Source organism: Mus musculus, chromosome 7, assembly GCF_000001635.26.
Source record: "Mus musculus strain C57BL/6J chromosome 7, GRCm38.p6 C57BL/6J".
NCBI lineage: Eukaryota > Metazoa > Chordata > Mammalia > Rodentia > Muridae > Mus > Mus musculus.
The window spans coordinates 22,573,400-22,599,406 of NC_000073.6; the positions used below are offsets into that span (position 1 = coordinate 22,573,400).

General features: G+C 43.4%; 1 protein-coding gene and 2 pseudogenes across 1 annotated transcript; 2 read left to right on the plus strand and 1 right to left on the minus strand.

Annotated features, from left to right (window-relative positions):
- On the plus strand, positions 6,618–7,430 carry Gm18060 (predicted gene, 18060; annotated as a pseudogene).
- On the minus strand, positions 8,680–14,728 carry Gm4565 (predicted gene 4565). The gene is made up of 3 exons (NM_001324552.1): positions 14,646–14,728; positions 11,069–11,159; positions 8,680–10,022 (listed from the first exon to the last, which is right to left on the minus strand). Exon 3 carries the CDS (start codon positions 9,990–9,992, stop codon positions 9,087–9,089), a length of 906 nt encoding a protein of 301 aa, NP_001311481.1. The 5' UTR covers positions 9,993–10,022; positions 11,069–11,159; positions 14,646–14,728; the 3' UTR covers positions 8,680–9,086.
- On the plus strand, positions 17,727–18,269 carry Gm18467 (predicted gene, 18467; annotated as a pseudogene).

Below are 26,007 nucleotides of genomic sequence, written 5' to 3' on the forward strand. Positions count from 1 at the left end.
TACAAACCATCACAGCTGGCTTTCTATTATTTATGTTGTTATTGAAGATTAGCCTTAGCCCCTGGATGGGATAATTCCAATATTTTTGTATTTGTTGAGGTCTGTTTTGTGACCAATTATATAGTCAGTTTTGGACAAGGTACCATGAGGTGCTGAGAAGAAGGTATATCCTTTTGTTTTAGGATAAAATGTTCTGTAGATATATGTTAAATCCATTTGGTTCATAACTTCTGTTAGTTTCAATGTATCTCTGTATTCTGTTGCTGATGCTTGCATCTATGGTTTCTGATTTCTTTCCTAGGGTTTCTATCTCCAGAGTTGTCTTCCTTTGGGCTTTCTTCATTGTTTCTACTTCCATTTTTAGATCTTGGATGGTTTTGTTCAATTCCATCGCCTGTTTGGTTGTGTTTTCCTATAATTCTTTAAGGGATTTTTGTGTTTCCTTTTTAAAGTCTTCTACCTGTTTAGCAGTGTTCTCTTAGATTTTTTAAGTGAGTTATTAATGCCCTTCTTAAAATCCTCTACCAGCATCATGAGTTATGATTTTAGATCCTAATCTTGCTTTTTGGGTGTGTTGGGGTATCTAGGACTTGCCGTGGTGGGCGTACTGAGTTCTGATGATACCCAGTGTTCTTGGTTTCTGTTAGTAAGATTTTTTTGTTTGCCTTTCACCATGTGGTAATCTCTGGTGTTAGATGTTCTAGCTGTCTCTGGCTGGAGCTTGATACTCCTGTGATTCTTTAGCCTCTGTCAGCACTCCTGGGAAACTCTCTCCTGCATCCCAGTGGTCAGATCACTCTCTGTAGGTAAGCTCTCCTCTTGCAGGGAAGGTTCACAAAAGTCAGGAGCTCAGATCCACCTCCTGAGTCCTGGGGTCAGAGCCCTCCCTAGAGGCAGACTCTCCTCTGGAAGGGAAGGTGTCCAGGGTTCTGGGTCTCAGCTCTGTCTCCTGGCTGAGGATGAAGGCAGAAGGGACCCTGTCCAAGAAGCTCTATTACTTCTGCTGCCCACATGCTCTCCTGCATAGACTGGTCTCAGTGATCCCAAGGTTCTGGGTGTGCTAGGGCCTGCCTTTATCCTTTGACCCCATCAAAATTCCAACTCAATTCTTCAACGAATTAGAAAGAGTAATCTGCAAATTCATCTGGAATAACAAAAAACCTAGGATAGCAAAAACTCTTCTCAAGGATAAAAGAACCTCTGGTGGAATCACCATGCCTGACCTAAAGCTGTACTACAGAGCAATTGTGATAAAAACTGCATGGTACTGGTATAGCGACACACAAGGAGATCAGTGGAATAGAATTGAAGACCCAGAAATGAATCCACACACCTATGGTCAACTTGATCTTTCACAAGAGTGCTAAAACCATCCAGTGGAAAAAAGACAGCATTTTTAACAAATGGTGCTGGCACAACTGGTGGTTATCATGTAGAAGAATGCAAATTGATCCAGTCTTATCTCCTTGTACAAAGCTCAAGTCTAAGTGGATCAAAGACCTCCACACAAAGCAGAGACACTGAAACTTATAGAGGAGAAAGTGGAGTAAAGCCTTGAAGATACGGGTACAGGGGAAAAATTCCTGAGCCGAACAGCAGTTGCTTGTGCTGTAAGATCAACAATCGACAGATGGGACCTCATAAAATTGTAAAGCTTCTGAAAGGTAAAATATACTGTCAATAAGACAAAATGGCCACCAACAGATTGGGAAAGGATCTTTACCAATCCTAAATCTGATAGGGGACTAATATCCCCTATACAAAGAACACAAGAAGCTGGACTCCAGAAATTCAGATAACCCCCACCAGTCAGAATGGGTAGGGTAAAAAATTCAGGTGACAGCAGATGCTGGCGAGGATGTGGAGAAAGAGGAGCACTCCTTCCATTGTTGGTTGGATTGCAAGCTTGTACAACCACTTTGGAAATCAGTCTGGCAGTTCCTCAGAAAATCGGACATAGTATTACAGTAATATCCAGCAATACCTCTCCTGGGCATATACCCAGAAGATGTCCCAACTGGTAATAAGGACACATGCTCCACTATGTTCAGGGCAGCCTTATTTATAATAGCCAGAAGCTGGAAGGAACCCAGATGTCCCTCAACAGAGGAATGGATACAGAAAATGTTGTACATTTGCACAATGGAGTACTACTCAGCAATTAAAAACAAGGAATTTATGAAATTCTTAGGCCAGTAGATATACCTGGAACATATCATCATGAGGGAGGTAACCCAATCACAAAAGAAGTCACTTTATATGCACTCACTGATAAGTGGATATTATCCCAGAAACTTAAAATTCCCAAGATACAATTAGCAAAACACAAAAAATCAAGAAGAAGGAAGACCAATGTTTGGATACTTCATTCCTCCTTATAGGGAATAAAATACCCATGGAAATAGTTACAGAGACAAAGTTTTGAGCTATGCCCCAATGATGGACCATTTAGAGACTACCCCACCCGGGGATTTATTCCATAGTCAGCCACCAAACGCAGACACTATTTCATATGCCAGCAAGGTTTTGCTGAAAGGACCCTGATATAGCTGATGTGAGGCTATGCCGGTGCCTGGCAAATACAGAAGTGGATGCTCACAGTCATCTATAGGATGGAACACAGGGCCCCCAATGGAGAAGCTAGAGAAAGTACCTTAGGAGCTGAAGGGGTCTACAACCGTATAGGTGGAACAACAGTATGAACTAACCAGTACCCCCAGAGCTTGTGTCTCTAGCTGCATATGTAGCAGAAGACAGCCTAGTCGGCCATCATTGGCAAGTGAGGCACCTTGGTATTGCAAACTTTATATGCCCCAGTACAGGGGAACGCCAAGGCCAAGAAGTGGGAGTGGGTGGGTAGAGGAGCAGGGCGGGGGGGAGGGAGGGCAGGGACGGTATAGGGGACTTTTGGGATAGCAATTGAAATGCAAATGAAGAAAATACCTAATAAAATTGAAAAAAAAGGAAGAAAAATTATTGGCCGATCTTGTATAGGACCCAAGTTCAATTATCAGCATCCACATGACAACTCATGACTGTCTGCAACTTCAGTTCTAGGGAATAAGAGCTGTTTACTTACCTCCGTAGAAACCAGTCACATGTGGCAAATATACATCATACACACACACAGATAGAAGACTCACACACATAAAAATAAGTTTATATTTTTAAAATAAAATTTAATTTAATTTCAAATTTTTATTCATTTTATGTGAATGATTGCTCACCTGCATGCATCTTTGTGACTCTAGAGGTCAGAAAGTTTCGTGGGACTGCAGTTACAGCTACTGCTGGGAGCTGGGAACACAATCTGCAGCACAGTCAGGTCTCTTAAAGGCTGAGCCATCTCTGCAGCTCAGAAGAATAAATGTTAAGAAACACTGTTTTCAGCCATATGGTGGTAGCGGTGCATGCCTTTAATCCCAGCACTCCAGGGCCTGAAGTAGGAAACTCTCCAAGGTTGAGATTGGCATGGTCTACAGAGTGAGTTCCAGGCTAGCCAGCCTACACAGAGAAACCCTGACTCAAAACAAAACAAACAAAAAAGAAAAAAGAAAAAGAATAAAAAAACTAAATAGCTCCTACATCCTGTAGGCCTAGATTAACAGCCCTGTATAGGATTGTGAGGGATTTAATTTGAGGAAAGAGTGATATAGCTCAGGCTGTCCTGGAATTTAATATGTAGCTGAGGCTGGCTCCACGATCTCATAGTGAAGCTGATTCTCCTGCCTCAGCTTCCTAACTACTGGAATTTCAAGCAGCAATACTAAGACCTACCATTTTGTTACATTATTCAAACTTTGAATTCAGGGCGCCAGAAAGACATGGGAGCAGTGAAGAACAGCTGGTTGCTTCTTCCAGGACACTGGGATTCAAGACCTACTACCTACATAGTAGCTCACAACTGTATATATCTCTAGTCCCTGGAGAAGCTAAGGCCATCTTCTGGTCTCCACTATGAATTGCATACAAATAGTGCAGAGACATACATGCACGTAAACACCCATACACATATGTAAGTAAGTAAGTAAGTAAGTAAGTAAGTAAGTAAATAAATAAATAAATAAGATATTCAAAGAGCTTTAAAAAGGGAGATATAGAGGCTGGAAAGATAGTTCAGTGGTTAAAAGCACTGGCTGCTCTTCCAGTGGTCCTCAGTTCAATTACCAGCAACCACAAGATGGTTCACAACCATGTGTAATGGGATCACATTTTCTCTTCTGCTCTTCCTGAAAGGAACCACAGTGTACTCACATATGTGCAATAATTTCTTTAAAAGACTCTAACAAGATTCTCTATGCCTACTTTTGTTTAAGAAACTTTCCTTTTCCTGGGTTTCTTCCTCAGTATGTTAATGTGTGTGTTTATTCCTGGGTGACTGGGTGTGTTCGGAGGTTTTAGGGGGTGGAGGCCAGAGGACAATGTTTATTCTTATTCATTTCATGCATGGCCTCCTTTTAAAAAGTGTGTTTTGTTTTGTTTTGTTTTGCTTTGTTTTGTAAGTAGGTTTCCCTCTGTGTAGCTCTGGGTGTTCTGGAACTCACTCTGTAGACCTGACTGCCCACAAACTCAGAGGGTCACCTGCCTCTACATCTTGAGTGCTAGAATTAAAGGCATCACTGCTGTCTGGCCAAGACAGGGTTTCCCTGTGGAGCCCTGGATGTCATAGAACTAACTTTGTAAACCAGGCTGGCCTGGAACTCAGAAATCAACCTGCTTCAGCCTGTGGATTTCTAGGATTAAAAGCAAGCACCACACTGCCTAGCCACCTAGCATTATCTCTTCTTTTCCTTTTTATTAATTAATTTATTTCCATTTTAAACAATATTTCCTTTCTTAGATTCCCCTCTGCAAACCACCCTTTCCGTGCCCCATTTTTTCCTGTATGAGAATGCTCCACCAACCACTTACGCACTCCTGCCTCACCAATCTAGCATCCCCCTACATTGAGGCATCAAGCTTCTGTAGGACCAAGGTCCTCTCCAACAATTGATGCAAGATAAGGCCATCCTCTGCTACATATGCAGCTGGAAGCATGGATTCCTCCATGTGTACTCTTTCGTTGCACACCTAGCATTTTCAATGTGTGTTCTTGTCCCGCGAGCTATCGTCTCACCAGCAAGAACACACGTGGACAACCGGATCCTTCTGCAGCAATGCTTTATTACGCTAGCTTCAGCATGAAGAGGAAGAGCACGAGTCCCAAAAAGGCACTGCTTATATACACCTCAGTGCGGCTTGTCCACACCTGATTGGCTGCTCTCTCAGCACGCCCCGGGATGGGGAGTGACTTGGCGTGAACACACTCTTGCACATGCGCATATTGCTTGTTTACCAGTTAGGCCAAGCAGGCACAGCAGAAACTGCTTCCCACATGTTCTGGGGTTCAAACTCATCAAGGCAAGCCTGTCACTTACTGGGCTATTTCTCTACCTCCACCTTCTTTTCTTTCCTGCATTACATTTTGTCTTGAGACAGGGTCTCATATAGAGCAGCTGACCTTGAGCTTGCTTTATCTGTTGAAGGTCCTTTTGGAAATAAGGTAACAAATTCAAGAGACTAGTGATAACTGAGTAGTTTTAAATATACAATTCTGCAGAAAGGGAACTTTGGCATACAGAAAAGGCATGAATGGCTAAGGGGCTGATTTGACAACATTTGAGAGTGTTTTTTTTTTAAACGTAGATAGAGAAAGTCCAGTTCTCTCCTCCTATAGGCCTATAGAGCTTGCATCTTGATCCCTATCTCATTGGCCTAGGATAAAAGCCTCAGCCAGTAAAAAAAAAAAAAAATGGGACTTGAGAGTGGCCCCCTCCAATTGCTGGCCTCCCTATATGACCCAGATAAGTGATTAGGCCTAACACTTGTAACTTTCTAAAACAAAGAGGGGCTAGCCCGTAGCCTGCATACCTGTAATTTGGATGGACTCTGCTTACCTCATGCAACAAAGCAATCCATGTCTTACACTCCTTATCCTCCTCCAAGAGCTCCAGAGTTCTGAGAAGTCTTGTTTGAGATTATGAAGTGTTTTTTGAGATGCATGAGACAGGTTACAGGATAAGGCTGCTGTTCACAGTTCCCAGCGCATCAAGGTGTGTTTTTACTCAAGATGGGTCTTGTTCATGAGATTGTTGTGATTTTCAGCCTTTCTTTTGGCCTGTGTGTCATTTATTTGTTCTGTCTGCCCAGCATCTCCTGGGACAGCTGCTGTGCTCTTCCAGAGAAGGCTTCAGAGTGCAAGGGACCACAAGCTCTACACACGCAAGGACTTATTCCAAGGCAGTCACTGGTCACTTCCTGGTATGTCCCCTATGGATGAAGACAAACCAACCCTGGAGGAGGAAGCTGATTTGGGAACAGGTTAGAGATTAGGAACATGTGTCACAGAAAGGACTGATCTTCTTGTGCAAGCAGCCCAAGGGGAACCTGGAAGCTCTGGGGGACTGGGATGTCCTGCTGAGCTAAGCCTCCCTGGCTATTGGTCACCTTTTTTACCCAACCCAAGTGGATGCTGGCCTGAATTTCCTCTCTCCCAGACCAAGGGGAGTGAGAGGTGCTGCCCCATGCCAGTTAAGTAGATGATTTTGTTGTTAAGTTCCAGGCTTGGAGGAAGTAGGCTGGGCTGCCCTGTGTGTGTGCTGAGGGGTGCCACCTAGGGTTTGGGGAAAGCCCTGGACCCACAGCTGGCCTGGTTGTTGTCTCCAGGTTCATTGCTCCTAAGTGCAAGCAGTGACTCAGTGCTGCAGTTACTGAAGGCAGAGATGGCCAAGCAACAGCCTGGCCTGTGAGTGGTGTTTACAGCCCCCTATCTGGACTCTAAGGCCATTGGGCAGCAGTTTCTCTGCTCTGGGCATGAGCTCCCTAAGACTGAGCTGCTGTAAAGCCTGCTGCTCATCAACCATGCAGGTGAGACTCCTTTCCAGACCAGGACTGTGAGCTCTAACTTCAATGCCCTTTGTGTAGGTACAGAGTCATTCCTGAAAATTCCAAAGTCCAATAGGAGAGAGAATGGACTAGTGTTACTATAGGCTTAGCCTTACCTGGTTGTCTAAGGGGAAGAACTGTGGAAAGGGGAAGGAAGGAGAAGAGCACCCTTCTGCTGTGCCATTTTTCCCATCATGTTTACTGTTTGTTTTGTTTTTCAGGAACTAATAGGGACGTTTCCAAAGGCTTTCTGAATGTGAAGGACCTAGCTAAGGTGAACAACAACTTGACTCTGAACCTGACCTCTATGTGCTGCTTGACTTGGGTACCCCGAATGCCTTTCCAGATAGTCCTGGCCTCAGTAAGACTGTGGTTACCAACTCATCTCTGTGTGCACGGCAGCCTTTCAAGGGCTGAAGGCTGTACTGGCATGAATTGCTGCCTGAGACATGGTGTACCAGGTCCTGGCTATTGAGGAACCCAGTGACACGGTGCTGAGCTATTCCCAGTGTAGATGGCTCAGACTGACATTGCTATCCCCACACCTAGCTGGTACCTCTCTGGAGGCTGAGCAAGGTGGAAAGTCTGATCTGTTTTCATTAAAGAATCCAAAGACTATAGTGCCCCTGCCTCTGGTCAGGATTCCTCACTTTGCAAGAACATTACAGAATCCCAAGACGTTGGAGTAGTCGGGCAGAGCCACTCAGCCTTGGGAGTTGCCTAATTAGCAGGTGGGATAAAATATTTATACAAATAAAAATGATAGAGAGTTAAAAATTAAAAACAAAACTCCTTCTCTTTGTTAATGGCAGGCAGCAGCACAGATTTCAGAGACAGTTCATGGTTATCTTCCTTATTTCCTTCCAATGGTGTCACCAGATACAAGGGGAAGTGCTGCAGATGAACCTCACTTGGGTCCTCGATCCAAGGGTGAAACTCGGGGTTCCAGTTATCAGTGGGCAAGGAGTTGGCCTGGATGACAAACAAATACGAACACAAGGGAGTGTGGTATCTGAATGTAATTTGTCAAATTGAGTACCAGACTTTTAATACAGAAGAAAATAGGGGAATTAGGTGACACATCGGCAAGGTACAATGAGGTTACCGGATGCTTAATGACTCTTACACAGAACAGAGAAATGCAAACATAAAAACTGGCAGGAACTGGGCAATAAAACAATTGAGACAAAGTCCTCTCTATCTAAGATCAGCTATATTCTTAGAAGCCAAGTGTTTGAGGTCTTTACACTCTCGAGGCAAGGGCTTTCATGCCCAAGTCATGGTTCTAATTAGGGAGTTCTGCTCTAGCTAACCTTCTCATCAATAATGCAATACTCTAAAACCACAGCCCAATCTACTTCCTAAACCATTGTAAATTCCTGTATATGGGAACAGCTTGGCTTTTATTCTAAGTGATAGTATTGGGGGGACTTTCTACTAATAAGTAATGTAGTATGCCATACATAACTATAATAAGAATTCTAAACTTACATTGTTAAGCTTGCCCTGAGATTTCTAGCTCTATGTAGTAGATAGTAATGCCTGATTTCTTTCACTATCTCTCTTACAATACTAGAGGCAATTCTGAATGTCACTGAATGGGCAATATTTTTACTGAATTCCAAGCCCAGGGCCAGCTCAAGACTAGGGCATTGTTGAAGGCCAGGGAGCAAAGTTCGATTTTGCTTAGATATTGAGCAAGTCATTGCTTGGAGGCACCTATAATAAAACAATACTGAAAGAAAGCACACAGATCCATTCGCAAGGACAAGTTTGGAGCATTTATTATACGGGATGCTATGGTTCCAGGAGACTAAGTTTCCGTGAAACTCTTTGCCTCAGGACTGCTTCCAGGTTTCTAAGCCTGTCAAGTGAGTCACTACTAGAGTGGATGTAGCAGGGTGGCTCCACCTCCATCCCGAGGCTGGCCACCAATAATGGGTTCTTCTCGAATGACAGCAACTTTCTGATGGACAGCCTCTTCTTGTTTGATGGCCTCTTCCTGGGTGAGGTTCTTTTTTCCATGAGGGTCTCTTTCTCCAAGATATCCCCAGAGGAGGATCCTGGAACACCTACACTCTTAGGTGGCTGCAGGGATCCACAGAGCTCCTCTTGGGGACTGCAGGAGGACATATTCCTGTCAGGCTTCTATGTGATGACTCTCATGGTCCTGACAATGCTGTGGCTTGGGGTGCCTGTGAAATCTGTGTGGAAGTAGGTGGTAAACATGCCTCACTGCCCCTGATCATGGGGTGCCTCATGATTTGGTGGATGGTGGGCCTCCTGCTGGGATTGATCATCAGCAGTTCAATGATGACATTGGAAATGTCAATGGAAACATGGGAAGGGATGCTGAAGTTTGCAGAGATGATCTCCTGCTTCAAGTCCACAAATGACCTGCCTTGGAAAGGCAAGTTCCCAGATAACATGAGGAACAGGAGGACCCCTAAACTCCAGATATCTACAGGGGGACCCTCATATTTCACTGCTTGCAAGAGTTCTGGGGCACAGTAGGGCAGTGTGCCACAGAAACCTGCCAGCTTTTGTCCAGGAATCACTTCAGCAGCCAAGCCAAAATCACACAGCTTGGCATTTCCCCTGCAGTCGATCAAGATGTTGCTGGCCTTTATGTCTCTATGGACAATGTGATGGTCATGGCAGTACTGCACCGCATGTACTATCTGAGCAAACAGCCTTCGAGTCTCGCTCTCCTCTAAAGACCCCACTTTGATGATGCGATCTTGTAGCTCTCCCTCTGAGGCATACTCCATCACCAGGTAGGTAATCTCTCTTCTCTGGACCACATGAAACAGCTTGATAATGTTAGGATGGCTAAGTGATTTCATAATCCTGGCTTCCCTGCAGATGGGTGAGGTGTACTCCTTGGTGTTTTGGAGAATTTTTACAGCCACAGAGGTACTTGTGGGGACATGGAAGGCCCGTTTCACCACTGAAAATTTTCCTTCACCCAGTGTGTTCAGCATCTTATAGTTAGTGTCGAAGTTCTCTTCTATTGAGTAGCAGGCCTTCAGATCCTGCTCCATCATCTTCAGATCCTGCTCCATCATCAGGCCCTCTATGACTTGCCTAGAACCAAACTTGCAATGAGAAAGTTAAAAAAAAAAAAAAAAGAGGAACAAAACAAAAGCAAACCATTTAAAATCAGGCTGAAGAGAATTTTTACATTTAAATCTTCTTACCTCCAAAAGACAAGAAAAATGCCAGAAACATGTCAGACAACCTAATCAGGTATTTGGAATGCTTGGGAAGAGAAGAGCAAAGCACCTTCTAAAGCAGTAGACACAAACTATGACATAGATCAGGTTGACAGCAACCAAGTGCAAACTGATAGAACAAAACAAGGGATCACGGACAGTAAGAGCTGCTCATTGGAAAGAACTATCCTCTCCCCTGGTTTCAGCACACACTGAGAGCCAGTGCACCAAGAAAATCAGGTTCTAAAGGAGTGCATAAGACAACAAACAGACACTCCAACACCCACAGTGTCCAGGCTGGAGAGCTGGCTCTGGAGTCCAAAATGTCAGCTACTCCTGTAGAGGACCTGCACTTGGTTCTCAAGACCCAGGTCAGATGGCCCACAATTGCCCTAAGTCCAGCTCTCAATCTTACACCTCTGGCCTCTAAGGCCACTTATACAGCAGACTTATCATCACTACATGCCACTTAAAATACTGATACAAATCTTTCTATATAATGTTATTTATGAACCTTGTTGGTCAGAAGAGGGCATCAGATTCTCTGGAGTAGAACTACAGGCAGTTGTAGTGAGAGCTTCGTTTGGTTTAAAACCTAGGTATGGTACATGAACATGTTATTGCTTTAATTCGGGGTGTTTGACAAGAGGCTCACAACCATCTATAAATCCAGTTCCAGAAAAATCTGACTCCCTCTTCTGACCTCCATAGCAGAGACCAGGGAGGTGGTGCTCAGACACACATGGAGGCAAAATACTCATGCACATTATTGAAGACATAAAATATTCTAACTTATCAAATGTAACTTTAAAAAGTAAAATAGAAGATAATAAAGAACATTGAAAAGTAAACACATAAATCAAGCCAGCAAACACACAAACCATAACCACAAAAGCCTATCATAGTCACCAAAGTGTAGAGAAACTCACTATTTTGGGATCTGAAGCTCCTGAAGTCCAAGTCTAATCGCTCAGCATCATTGAACGCCAGTTGCTTTCCAATCAACTTACAGCTTCTGTCCTGTAATGACAGGAAGCAGCCTCATTCAGAGCTGTAAGTGGACAGGTGTCTATCATTCCTTACAATGGGTCCTGGTGTTGTCAAACCATGAAATTGATCAATGGTGTCCAGGCACAACCCACTGGCTTTCCCCACATTCTGTCTTGAAAGACAGGACGTCTGATTTTGGTCAGTGGGGCAGTAGAGGGCTGGTTACACTCAAATATCTGTCCACAGTGTTGCCCAGTGACCCTTCTTCCTGCTAGGTCCACTGCCCAAGGTTCATAATTTTCCCTAAGCTATGCAAACAGGTAGGAACAATGTTCAAACAACTTGACACTCTGTGGAACTTTTGACACCCCAACTTTAACAAAGAAACTCCCCTTGTTAACAAGGAGTCCTAAGACTGATGATGGGCTCCAGAGCTTTGGTCCTCCCTCAGTTATGGACTCTGGCATTCATTGGCTACAGATGGACAGTGTTCAGCTTTTCACTTAGACCCTAGCCTTTATGACAACTTTGTAATAACTCATGTGTACACTAACAGGATTCAATTATTAATTTTTTTTTAAAACACACATTCATAGGTGCTAAAGGATGGTAGCTATTTACTACATTGGTAGTAAGAACAAAATACTGTTTTCTATGGTAACCCAGGGTTTGAGACTAACACCTGTGAGGTTTAGAGGAAGATGATAGCATTCATCCCATGTTCCCCATTAGGCCTGAGACTTCTCACCAAAGCCCAGGATCCAGAGACAGTAACAATTCCCCTCTGTTTTTCCAAAGGGACAGGAGTTTGTAAGGGAGTTCTGTGAAATGAGAGGTAGACCATCCAAGCAGTAGGCAGCTTTTGTTCCTCAACATGTTTTTGAGTTCTTTGGCCAGTGGGACTCAAGGGCACAGATTTGATTCTTTGCTTCAAAATTACTATTTCCCCCATCTCCTATGCCTGAGAAGACACTAGCTTTCATAGCACATTTGCTCTACTTAAGACAGAAGATACATCATGGGATGACAGCTGCAGACAGAGGGACCCAAGTAGGTTCAGGGACAAGCAATTTTATCTTCCACCAAGGAAAGTTCTTCAAGGAAGTACAGTTGTGGCTCCTTTTAGACTTACATTTATTCTGGCCTTGAACCTTTTCAGCTGCCCACTTCCATAAATAGAATCAACAGAATAGGATCTGAGCATTGCCTTTGCTCCTTGCATGGAGTCATGATGTTTGAACTTCCAGGAAGATCAGAAGATAACCAGCCAGGAGGAATCTTTCTGCTAAAGCAGAGACACATTGGTGCCCTTGCTTAAGAGACCATCCAATCCTGTCTGTCAGTCCTCTGAACAGGAGGACTTGATGTGATGTGGCCTCTACTTGGAAAGTAAGGGTGTGAACAAAACAGGGAAACACTGAGGGACTTGGATGGGGCAGGCATAAGAAAGTGTGATGGGGAGGAGAATGTGATCAATGTTCTTCATGTACATGTATGGAAATATCACTGAGAATGAACATGTTGTGTAGTTAACATAAACTAATGTTCCAAAATAGTGAAAGGAATATAGCCATGTAAAATAGGACATTTTAAAACAAAGTCAAAAAACTAAAGAACAAAGAAGATATAATTTCTTCCAATCATACTTCGAACCAACAAAGGACTGGAAGAGAGAGTTAGTACAAAAGCAGAAAACAGAAACTTCGGGATGACAAGATGACTTAGTGGGTAAGAGGACTCTTCTGAAGGCCCTGAGTTCAAATCCCAGCAATCACATGGTGACTCACAACCCCCTGTAATGAGATCTGATGCCCTCTTCTGGTGCATCTGAAGTCAGCTACACTGTACTTATGTATAATAATAAATAAATCCTTGGACCAGTATGAGCAGGGATGAGAGTGTGGGGCTGACCAGAGTGAGCAGAGGTCCTAAAAATTCAATTTACAGCAACCACATGAAGGCTCATAACTATTTTTATAGCTACAGTGCACTCACAAATATAAAATAAATACACCTTTAAAAAACAAACAAACAAGCAAACAAACAACCCAGTAACCTCTAAACTGAAACCTAAGGATTTAAAAGAAAACTCACTATGTTCAGATTCAACAATACATGAAGATCCAAGCGCAGTGGTTCAACAGTCTAGAACTCCAAATGCTCTCTACCAACCAACAGCTACTTCAGTCACTGTAAGGACAGGAGGCAGCCTTAGCCAGAGCTTAAGTGGGCAGGTCAATGACCTCCCAATAGCTCCTTTTGAGGTCAGAGGTAAAATGGAACAATGATGGTAGGGCACAGTTCACTGGTTTCTTTCACATTCTGTCCTCAGGACAGGAAAGGCTGGTTAGTGGGGCAGTAGAAACACCTGAAGAAGGTTACACCTAGTTAGCAGTCCCTAGATCCCTTATTGTGAGGAATTTGACCATGAAAGTTAGCCTGGCCTTCAGTTGGGCTAAGGCTAGAAGCCCAGAGACCTTGAAGGGATAGTAGGAACTTTGCCTGCAGCAGGCACCTGGCCCTTGTCACTAGATGCAGGCCCTTATAGATTTGTGTTTATCAGTAAAGTAAGGGCAATGCCCAAAGCCCTTCCACATGTAGCCTAAACATCTCAGACCAAGTTAATAGGAAAAGAGATGTAACCGGTGGTCACTTAGACTCAAGACAGATCTCCATTCTAATGAGGTACCTAGAGGCCTTGAGTTCTTAGCCAATAAGCTTTCCTTCTCAGACATTCCTCCCAGCAAATGGTATTTAATCTCAGGCCCATCCTGAGAAGTGGGGTATGGTTTTACTCATTCAATTTCTGCCATGACAATAAATACCTTAACACCATGGACTGCCTCTTTTCATTGGGATCCACTGTGGGGAGCCACAGAGATGGCCCTTGCCTATAGAGCCACTGTCTAATTTCCTGTAGAAGGTCTATTTGCATTCTCAACCACAACTGCCACCAAGCCAAGTTGGCCTCTCTCAAGCCAAGGACTCTCCACAAGGGACCAGCCAGAGCTCTCCCCTTTCCCACGCACAGCCCAGGGCTAGCTCCATCCCACAGGCCCAGATTCTGTTCTCAGATCTTCCTCTATTTGCAGAGGTGCTGGAGTGTTCAAGAATTTGGGAACTCCATGGCTCTAGCCTCTTCTCAGGCCCAGGGACCTTCAAGCCAGCTGTGACTGCCACGCACCTCAGACTGTAGTTTCCCACAGCCCAATAGCCACGCAGCAATGGCATAGGACTAGCACAAACTCCCTTTGTCCTACCTTCTCAAGCAGCCGATCCCTGTGTTAGAGTGGACACAGGACTCACAACCCTACCCCCTATGACCAACTCTATCTGCCAGGCTATATTTTCAAGATTTTTGGCAACTGGACCAACAGGGCCACATGCTAGGGACGAATGTTCAAACTCAGGACCCTTTCTTGGATAGTTGATATCTGTATTGCTTAGGGAATCTCTAGAGTTACAGAACATATGGAATGTCTTTCTATATTGAAGTAATTCATTATGGCAACTTACAGTCTGTAGTCTAACTTCCCAACAGTGGTCAGCTGTGAATGGGAAGTCCAAGAATCTAGTAGTTGCTCAGTCCCACGAGGCTAGTTGTTTCAGCTGGTCTTCTGTTGAAGTAGATTCCAACAGGTACGCTGGCAAGTAAATGCAAATGGTTAAAAAGAGTGAATCTTCCTTCTTCCACCGTCCTTATATAGGTCTCCCTCAGAAGGTGTGGCCAAGATTAAAGGTGTGTACTACAATCCCTGGAACAGGGATTTATCTCAGGCTGACCTTGAACTCAGAGATCTCTTGGCTTTAGTCTCCTGGGATTAAAGGTGTGTACTATCTTGCCTTAGCCTAATCTTTTCGTAGTCACTTTGCATCAAGATCTCCATGCCAAGATCCAGGTCAGAAACTTGTGTCTTCCAGCCTCAAGATCTGGATCATAGGTGAGCCCTCCAATTCTGGATTTTGGTTTATTCCAGATATAGTCAACGTGGCCACCAGGAATAGCCATTACCATATCCAAACCCCCATAAAGACCCTTCCCACTTTCATAATACTAAGTGAAGTCATCTGAATCCCACCAGGCTGCAGACTGCTATCCTTCACTGGGTGTGAAACAAAACAAAAACAAAAAACCCTCCTGCATATGATAACCCACTCAGATAAATCTTACATGTTCCAGTATATGTGGATATTACCTGTGAATCAATGTTAAACTAGCTACAATCAATAGAACCACAGAAATTGGATACAGAGTAAGAGACAAGGGGGGTACATGTAGATCTTGTTAGGAAAGAGAAATAGAATAGCTATCATTGAAGGGGGACTGGAATGGAAGATCAAGTGGGGAAGTGGAGGGGAGAGACAGCTAACATAAGGGCCATTTGAGGGGTAGTATGGAAACCTGTACAACAGAAGCTTCCTAAAATATATTCATATATAAGTGTGCTCTAAATGAAATTATTAAATAATGGGAGAGATAGAGCCTCACTTGCCATCTCTTCTCACTAAATGAAGTTTCCAGTCCTGGGATTAGGTTATATCTAATTGGCTTGTTCAGAGCTATCCTGTGAGAATCCCTAAACAACCCAGGCTATTTCAAAGGACTATAGCTTGCTCACAGCTAAGACCATTTCTGAAACGAACTAAGCAACTCAATGAACATGGAAGAGCCAAGCTGATATGCCTAATAGAGCCTTTAACCCTATGTTCTATTGCCTTTGGTACAGGAAGATCCTGTGCATGCTACCAAAAGAAAAACAAACACCAAGTCAGCCACAAACTCTCCAATCTACAATGATGCCCTGCCTGCAAAATACACTAGTGAAATAGTGTCACAAAGTTTGTAGGAGTAACCAATCAGTATCTGATTTGACCTAAGGCTCACTCTAGAAGAAGGAATTCACACCCAACTCTGGTTGGGTGGCTAGATACCTGAGACTGGATAACCAAGGAACCTAGCATAAAACAAAATAATACTAGTCCAAAAGAAAAATGTAGCAAAAAAAAAAAATTAATCCTAGTGACATTTTGCTATACTCACAGATCAGCACTTTGCTCAGCCAATGCCAAAGAAAATTGCTCCTGCAGCAGATGGGGAAAATACAGAGATTCGAAGCCAGACATAATGAAGAGTGAGAGAGCTTGAAACACTCAGCCTAAATCTATTGTCTTTGTTAAACCCCTCCCTAAGGGCTCCGGGAAGCCTGTGGAAGTGGAGGTATAAAGAGTGTAATAGCCAGCAGGTATTGAAGGATAAGAAGAAAACAAGGCCCTCTTAATCACCAGGAGCAAAGACCATATGAGCTCACAGATACTGAAGCAGCAAGCACAGGGCCCACACGGGTTTGCACCAGGTCGTCTGCATTTACGTTATGACTTCCAATTTAGGATTTTTATGGGATTCCTGAGTCTGTGAATGAGTGTGTCTCTTATTTTTATGCCTTCTTTTGGGTACTTTTCATTATTATTATTATTATTATTATTATTATTATTATTATTATTATTATTTTGGTGTGTGCCACCATGCCTGGCTCAGGAATGGGGTGGGTTTTTTTGTTTTTTGGTTTTTCCAGACAGGGTTTCTCTGTGTAGCCCTGGCTGTCCTGGAACTCACTTTGTAGACCAGGCTGGTCTCGAACTCAGAAATCCATCTGCCTCTGCCTCCCAAGTGCTGGGATTAAAGGCGTTGGCCACCACGCCCGGCTTCCTTATCTTTGTTTATCTTGTCCAACTCCAATATGATAGGTTTTTATTTTAATCATATTACATTTCATGTTGTCATATCTTACCTCTTAGAAGTCTGTGGATTCAGGTGGAGGAGGAAGGAGGGAGAGAATGGGAGGAGTTGAGGGAAGGAAGTCCTTGATCAGGATGTTATGTGAAGAAAAAAAACCCAAAAATCTCTTCAATAAAAGAAAAGGAAAGGAAATAGAAGGCATTATTTAAATTAAGGGAAGTGATAGAAAAAAGGCAGCATGTTGCATTGAGAAGAGTGGCAGGAGGAAGGTGTGGAGGGAGGGGGTGGTGGGAGGAAAATGTGGCAGAGAGGAGGGTGGTGGGGGAGAACAGGTGGAGGGAAGAGGGAGGTGGGAGAAACAGAAGGAGGGAGGAAGGTGGTGGGAGGAATATGCGGAGGGAGGAGGATGGTGGAAGGAAGATGAGGAGGGAGGAGGGTGGTGGGAGGAAGATGAAGAGGGAGGGGGTGGTAGGAGGAATATGTGGAGGGAGGAGGGTGGTGGAAGAAAGATGAGGAGGGAGGGTGGCAGGAGGAAGACAGACAAAGCAAAGTGTTATGACAGGTGTATAAAATGTAATCATGAATCCTATTATTTGAATGCTAAGTAAAATTTTTACTTTAAAGGGCTGGAGGGAAGGCTCAGAAGTTAAGAGTACTTGCTGTTTTTGCAGAGGACTAGGGTTCAGCTCTCAAAATCTATCTCAGGTCCCTCACAATCATCTGTAACAGCAGATCCAGAGAAGGCAATGCTGTCTTCTAGCCTCTGCAGGCACCCACATGAGAGTGTTCAAACACACCCCATACACACATACACACACACACACAATATTTAAAACTCTAGGAGACTTCAGTGAAGCGACACATGAGTTGGTCCTCAAGAGTATTCTACAGTGAGCTATGAGTTGGGAATTGATGGATGTGGATCCCAGCCATGTCTACATGATGCCCCATGTGTCAGGATGCTCTTGGGGCTCACTTCTGTGATTGTTTACCTAGACTTCCTGGAGACCACTGTGAACTCAACTTTGATGAACGTGCCAGTCAGCCACATCTCCGAGGGATCTGTGTGTGGATGGAAGAAACAGCTACTACTGTGACTGTATGGGGAGTAGATTCACAGGGCCACATTGTGAGGCTTTGATACCTCATTGTTAGTCAAAGCCTTGTCACAATGATAGAACATGTGAAGACACTGTTGACAGCTATATTTGTCATTGCGGGCCTGGATAAATAGGTACCCTGTGTGAGACTGACATAAGTGAATGCAGAAGCAACCCCTGCAGTTTAGGGTGGGGCGGTGTGCTGAGCTGTCCTCAGAGGATCAGTGGGGCACATTGTAGGCCTGCCTTCTTATCTTGGAGCCTTAGGTTGTTTGTATCTGTCAGCATGGATTCACAGTCACGACCCTAGAATAATTGTCCTCTGAGGGGCTCCACCCAGCAGCTGACTGAAAGACCCGTAGCCAAACATGAGACCAAGCCCAGGAAGTCTTCTGGAAGAGTTGGGGGAAGGATTGGGGAACCTGGAGGGGGCAGGGACTCCACAGAAGACCATCAGAGTCAACTATCCTATACCCTTGGGAGTTCCAAGAAAAGAGCCATCAACCAAAGAGAATACAAGGGCTGGACCTAGACCCCTACACATATGTAGCAGATGTGCAGCTTTGTCTGTGGGGACTTAGTCTGACTCTGCTGCCTGCCTGTGGATCCTGTTACTCTAACTGGTCTGCTTTGTTTGGCCTCAGTGGGAGAGGATGTGCCTAGTGCTACAGTAACTTGAGGTGCCTGGGTGGGTTGGTACCCAGGAGGGGCTTCCATTTTTTCAGAGGTGAAAGAGAGGAGTATAGGAGACTGGGAGGAGAGGGGGGCAGTTGGATGGGGGGCTTCAATTGGGATATAAAGTGAATAAATAAATAAATAAATAGACAAAATAAAAAATCCAGGAGACATGTCTCCATAGTTAAGAGCGCTTGCTGTTCTAGGAGAGAAACAAGATTCAATTCCTAGCACTCATATGGCAGCTCACAACTATATGTATCCCTAATCTGAGGGGATCAACCACTCTTTACTGATCTCTGCAGACTCTGAATTCATGTAGTATATAGGCATATAGGCAGGCAAAACATCCAGTCACATAAAATTTTAAAAACTGAAAAAATTTTAAGAGACACTAAAAAAAAATCAGGAGAGAAGCAATGAAGGAGAAGGTAAAGCAGTATGGGAGAAAATATGTTTAATGTAGTCTATACTTGCATACTGTACTAGTCAGGGTTATCTAGAGTCACAGAATGTAAGGAATGTTTCTCTATATTGAGGGAATTTATTGTAATGACTTACAATCTGTAGTCCAATTTATCAATGATGGTCAGCTGTTAATTGGAAGTCCAAGAATCTAGTAGTTGCTCAGTCCCACGAGGCTAGTTGTTTCAGCTTTTTTTCAGTAGAAGTAGATTCCAACAGATGTGTTGGCAAGTAAATGCAAGTGGTAACAAAGACTGAATCTCCCTTCTTCCAATGAACTTATATAGGTCTCCCTCAGGAGGTGTGGCCCAGATTAAAGGTGTGTACTACCATGTCTGGATCTGGGACTTGTACCAGGCTGACCTTGAACTCAGAGATCTCCTGGCTTTAGTCTCCTGGGATTAAAGGTGTGTACTATCTTGCCTTGGCCTAATCTTTTCATAGTCATTTTGCCTCAAGATCTCCATGCCAAGACTTAGGTCAGAAACTTGTGTCTTCTAGCCTCAAGATCTGGATCACAGGTGAGCCCTCCAATTCTGGATTTTGGTTCATTCCAGATATAGTCAACTTGACAACAACGAATAGCCATTACACATACAAATGTCCCTTAGTAACAAAGCCATGTACAATGGATGTACACAATGAGAATTATTTTAATAATAAAAAATATAAGTCAGTGTGATGGTTTGTATATCCTTGGATCAGGGAGTGGCACCATCTGAAGTTGTGGCCTTGTTGGAATAGGTGTGACATGGTTGGAATGGGTGTGTCACTCTGGGTGTGGGTATAAGATCCTCACCCTAGTTGCCTGGAAGTCAGTCTTCCACTGGCTGACTTTGGATGAAGACATAGAACTCTCAGCTCTGCCTGGGCCATGCCTGCCTGGATACTGCCATGCTCCCACCTTGATGATAATGGACTGAACCTCTGAACCTGTAAGCCAGCCACAATTAAATGTTGTTTTTTATAAGACTTGCCTTGGTCATGGTGTCTGTTCACAGCAGTAAAACCCTAACTAAGACAGAAGTTGGTACTGGGAGTGGGATATTGCTCTGATAGGCCTGACCATGCTTTTATTTGAAAGAATGTGGATTTTGGGATTTTGGAGTTGGATAGCAGTGGAATGCTTTAAATGGGGCTTAATGGGTCATCCTAGTAGGAATATGGAAGACTTTGTTGCTGGGAGTGATTTGAACTGTGTTGACCTGACCCAAGAGATTTCAAAGGAGAAGAATTTCAGAATGTGGCATAAAGACTGGTTTTGTGGTATTTTGGTGAAGAATGTGGCTACTTTTTGCCCTTGTCTGAAAAGTTTGCCTGAGGCTAAGGTGAAGAGACTTAGTATTAATTGCATTGATAAAAGAAGTTTCAAAAAAGCCCAGCAGAGACTTTGTTTTCTGGTTAAGTCTTATGAAGAGAAGTTTGAACAAGCATAGCAAGCATAGAAAGGAAAAATATAAAATATATGGTTTGAGTATTAAAGGGGTACCAGGAAGTGAAATGATGCAAAATCTTGTGTTTTAGGAGATAAAAGATTAAGGGAGTGGGACCTTGGGGCAAGATTCTACCCAGCTTAACTAGATCCAGGCATGGTGGTACACACCTTTAATCCCATGAGACAAGCATGCTGATCTCTGCATTCAAGGTCTATCTACAGATCAAGAACCAGGATAGCCAAGCTTAGGCATTGAAGGATTTAGAAAACATAAAGCTAGTGATAATGTAATAGTACAAGGGGATCATGTTCTAGTTCCTGTAAGCAGCAGAACTCGGCAGCTTCAGCCATGTGGCTCTGACTCTAGAGTTAAGAATGGAAGGAACTACTGGGAAAATTGATGCTGGTTAGCTGGAGCTAAGGAATTAGCGGTGATTAAGAAGAGACCAGCATTGTTGAGGTGAATCTTCTGGAAATTGTTTTCTGGGAGCACAAAGAAGCTGTGTTCCAGAGATACCCAAGGTTGTACCTCATGCTGTGGCTGGACTTGGTAATGTGTAAGAGTCACTCAGGTGGTACTGCTTGTGCAGGAATGAAGGGATCATGGAGAGAAGCTGAGGCTTAGCACTGTGAGAGGCCAGGGAAGGCCATTGGAGAATGTGAAGCCTCAGCTGTAGTTGATGGCCCAAGACTGAAGGGGTCATGCAAAGGATTTGAGGCTTGACACCCTGAAGAGAGCCTATGAGAGGCTATTGGTGAAGCCTAGTTGGAGTGGAATACCCCAGTGTATTGGAGATGTCAGTACCGTGGGATGATCACCAAGAACAGCAGCCGTAGTAGAGTGGATCAACCTGAGCTTAGAGTGCTACCGAGGGCAGAGCTGGAAAAGTGATGCCAGCCCTTAGGAGGATTCCAAAAGATTAAGTGGAATCCCAGGCACTGAAACAAGAAGCTGTAACATTGAAATTGCCTTGGAGACTCAAAGATGTTAAAGATGCCAGAGCCATGGGATACATGCTGAGGAAAGCAGCTAACAGGGAGTGGAACCAGCCCAAGAGAAAGCAGTTTGTTGCAGTCAACAAAGATGCCAAAGGAGTGGAGATCTGAAGACCGCTTTGACATCAGCCATGGAGATGGAGAGTTTGGAATTTGCTCAGCTGGTTTCCTGCCTTGCTTTGGGGATTACAGTTAATTAAGTTGACTGAATCTCAGAAGAGACCTTGAATTTTGGACTTTTAACAGTGTTGCAACTGCTATAGAATATGAGGACTTTGAAAGTTGGACTAAATGCATTTTGCATTATGCTATGTTTAAGTATGGCCCCCATAGACTCATGTTTTTGAACAAGTCTATGGGGACCAGGGAGTGGGATGTGATGGTTTGTATATCCTTGGATCAGGGAGTGGCACCATCTGAAGTTGTGGCCTTGTTGGAATAGGTGTGACATGGTTGGAATGGGTGTGTCACTCTGGGTGTGGGTATAAGATCCTCACCCTAGTTGCCTGCAAGTCAGTCTTCCACTAGCAGCCTTTGGATGAAGACATAGAACTCTCAGCTCCTCCTGTGCCATGCCTGCCTGGATACTGCCATGCTCCCACCTTGATGATAATGGACTGAACCTCTGAACCTGTAAGCCAGCCACAATTAAATGTTGTTTTTTATAAGACTTGCCTTGGTCATGGTGTCTGTTCACAGCAGTAAAACCCTAACTAAGACAGAAGTCTAAGTAAGACAGTGAGTAAAAAAACAAAGCGAAAGAAATATTAATAGTGAGTAAGTAAAATAAAAACTGAGGAGTTGGAGTGCAGCTTGGTAGAGTGCTTGCTCAGTATGCAAGAGGTCCTGAGTTCAAGTTCCAAGTGTTGCGTAAACCTGGAACAGTGGTGTATATCCTCAGAAATCCCAGGGATGGTGCTGTACACCTGCAAGCCCAGCCCTCAATGAGAGGAAGGGGAATCAGGAGTTCAAAGTCATCTTCAGCTCTGCAGAAACCTCAAGACCAACCTGAGCCACATGAGAGACTTTCTTGAATCAATTTTTAAGTAATAAAACTGGAAGTGAACAAACATAAACCCAAAATATTTTAAAAGATCAACATAATACATCTAGCTAAACTGAAACGAAGGGAAAATATGGAAATGGAAATATGGAAAGTAAAGAAAGGATGACAGAGATTACATGGACTCTGGGGCATTAGTAAAGGGGCATTTTTAGAAATTGTATATACATCAAAATATTAGGAGAAATGGGTTAGGAGTTAAGAGCACTGATATTCTTCCAGAAAACCTGGATTCAATTCCCAGCACCCCCAGGGCAGCTCACACCTGTCTGGAACTCCAGTTCTGGGTGACCAGATGCCCTCTCACTGGCATACCTGTAAGCAAAATACCAATGCACGTAAAATAAAACCAAGAAATCATCTTTAAACATCAAAGAATTAGAGAGTTAAAGAGTGGAGTTAAGCTTCTATCGAAGACCCAGGGCCATCCTTCTACAGCCATGATCCTTTTAGCCAGTGTCATTTGATTTTAAGAATTCTGATTCCGGGGTTCAGAGAGGGGCTCCTACTTCTCAGATGAGATGGAGAGGGGAAAATGGGGAAAGAAGCTGTGTATGTGGGGGGGCCTGGGAGGAGGGGGGCTGATATTGGGATGTAAGTGAATACATTTTAGTAAAAGTATTCTGGTCTTTTGTAAACATTATGATTACAAGCTGATATTCTAGATTTTTCCCTTTCCCTTTGGACTCTATTAGCCTGTATATGAAAGTCTATCTTCATTTTCTTTTCTACTCAGGGTTCCTAGTTTGATAATCATTTGGATGAAATTCTCATAATATCAGAAATTGTCCAGACTGTATTGCTTTATTTAATTTTTCTATTTTCCTCTGCATTCATTTTTTAATTTTAATTTTGTGTTTGTGCATGTATTTGTGTGTGTGTAGTGTGTTAAGTTCACAATTTTGTAATGGGTCACATTCACAGCTATCCCTAAATGCAAGTGGTCTTTAGTCCACAGGCTAGACACGCCTCCATGGCCACAGTTACTCCTTACAGAGAACAGAATAAAAAAGAACACTGTCACACCTGTGCCTTTCTGAACTAGACTGGGCACCTCAGAAGTCTTTCTCATTGTAGGTTTTCATAACATCTCCTGATTGAAAAATGGTCTACACCGGCTGTAATATCAGAACTCCTGGAGCATCAGGCAAGAACCTCGCAGCAAGTGATCTGGAGGGCACAGGAACATCCACAACCAATCTCAATTTCACACAGCTAGAGATGCCATAAACTACATTAGTGAATAAGCTATGTCATCAACCGATGAGGTTCTATGTAAATCTGAGATGTCACAAATCCTTGTGGAGGGCCACCAAGATGGCTCCCTCCTTTGGTAAAGGTGCAGGCCATCAAGCCTGATGACCTGAATTCAATTCCTGAGACCAACACATGGAAGGAGAGCACTGACTCCTGGAATTTACTATCTCTTACACACTGAATAGAGAAATAAAAGTTTTCTTAAAGTAAATAAATATTTGTGGAATGCGTGGAATCAGAGCAGCGGAGAAGGTGTAGTCATACTTCCTAGACCTGTGTTAACTTGTGGGTCTTGACCCCTTGGGGAGGTTGAATGACCTATCCACAGGGGTCAGATATCAAATATCCAGCCCACCAGATACTTACATGATCATTAATAACAGTAGTAAAGTTGCAGTTATGAAGTAGGAATGAAAATCATGTTATGGTTGGGGGCCAACACAACACATCACTAAGGTTGAGAACACTGATCTAGATTCTTAATTCAGGATTCAGCGTTCTAGAATCACCTGGCATCTGTAACCATCACTGAGGACCCGTTCCCACCTGCAGCTGTCCCCTGACATCAGCCAAGGGTTCGGAGTACCCTCGGTGACTGCGACTCCTCTCATCATGCACCACACAGGAAAAATGGTCTGCTCAGTAGACTCAAAGGAGAAAAACAGAAAAGATGTAACATCTCTCTGTACTCCCAGGTTTTTGTACTCCTAAGTCTTTGTAAACTAGAAAATGACTCAATAAAGAGAGGTCCAAAAGCAAAGCACCAAAAACCTCATGCTGAAGGAGAGATCCTTTAAAATGATACCTTTTCTGTTTTTGTGTATGTGTGTGCATGCGTGCATGTGTGTGCGTGCATCCCCATGTCTGTGTGGCAGTCAGAGGACAGCTTAGGAGAATCAGTGAGTCCCCAGAGTCAGACTCAGGCTCTCAGGCTTTGCAGCAATGTTTTCTTTGGGGGACAACAATGACAACACTGGACCAGACAGGACAGGGCACAGGGTAGAGTTCTAGCTTCATGATGGAGCAGTTGGGTGAGATGCTCAAGGACCATGCTAGTAGTATTCCACACCCAGCCAGCCATGCTTTAAAAAATTTTATAAAGTTGATATAAAAACTTGACCATCTTCCCATAATATGTATAAATATTAAATATCTATTTATCTATATTTACATTGATCTTTCATGAACGTTTTGAAGCTGCCCAACGGATGGGTAAGACTCAGATAAGATGGAACCCTGTATAGTTTTCCCATATATCTACAGTAGTTTAATCTGTACATTAGGTATAACAGATTATTAATAATAATAACTTATAATAAATTAGAGCAACATTAACTACACACGTAAAGGTCAATTAATACTATTGAGTTCTTTTTTTAAAGATATATTTATTTATTTATTTTATGTATATGGGTGTACTGTAACTGTACAGATGGTTGTGAGCCTTCATGTGGTTGTTGGGAATTGAATTTTTAAGACCTCTGCTCACTCCAATCAGCCCCACTTGCTCTGGTCAACTCAGCTCAGACGCGCCAGAAGAGGGCGTCAGTTTTCACTATGGATGGTTGTGAGCCACCATGTGGTTGCTGGGATTTAAACTCAGTATCTTTGGAAAACGGTCAGTGCTCTTACCTACTGAGCCATCTCGCCAGCCCCACTATTGGGTTCTTTATTTCTGGGATTTACCACTAGTTTTTAAATTTTATTACATTTATTTATTCATCTATAAATTGTGTGTGAGCAGACAACTTGCAGGAGTAAGTGTTCTCCTTCCACCATGTGGATCTTAGGGATTGAACTCGGGTCTTCAAGGCTTGATGTCAAGTACAACCAGCTGAGCCTTCTCACTGATGGACTCTCCCCCACTTAATATTTTCAAATATTGCCAAATTTTGACAGTGGGCAGCCTAAGCCAGGAAAAAGAAAGCCTTGGTAATCATAGTTAGAGCTTGAAATTTTGCCACAAGTGAACACACCTGTAGTCCTAGCACTCAGAAGGCTGAGGCAGGAAGAGTCCGAGTTTAAGGCCAGCCTAAACTTTATAGTGGGGACAAGCAGAGATAAAGAAACTGCCTACCCTCATTTATATGCTCCTCTTAAATGCTAGATAGTGATAGAACAAATAAAATAACATTAAAGAGGATGAAGGG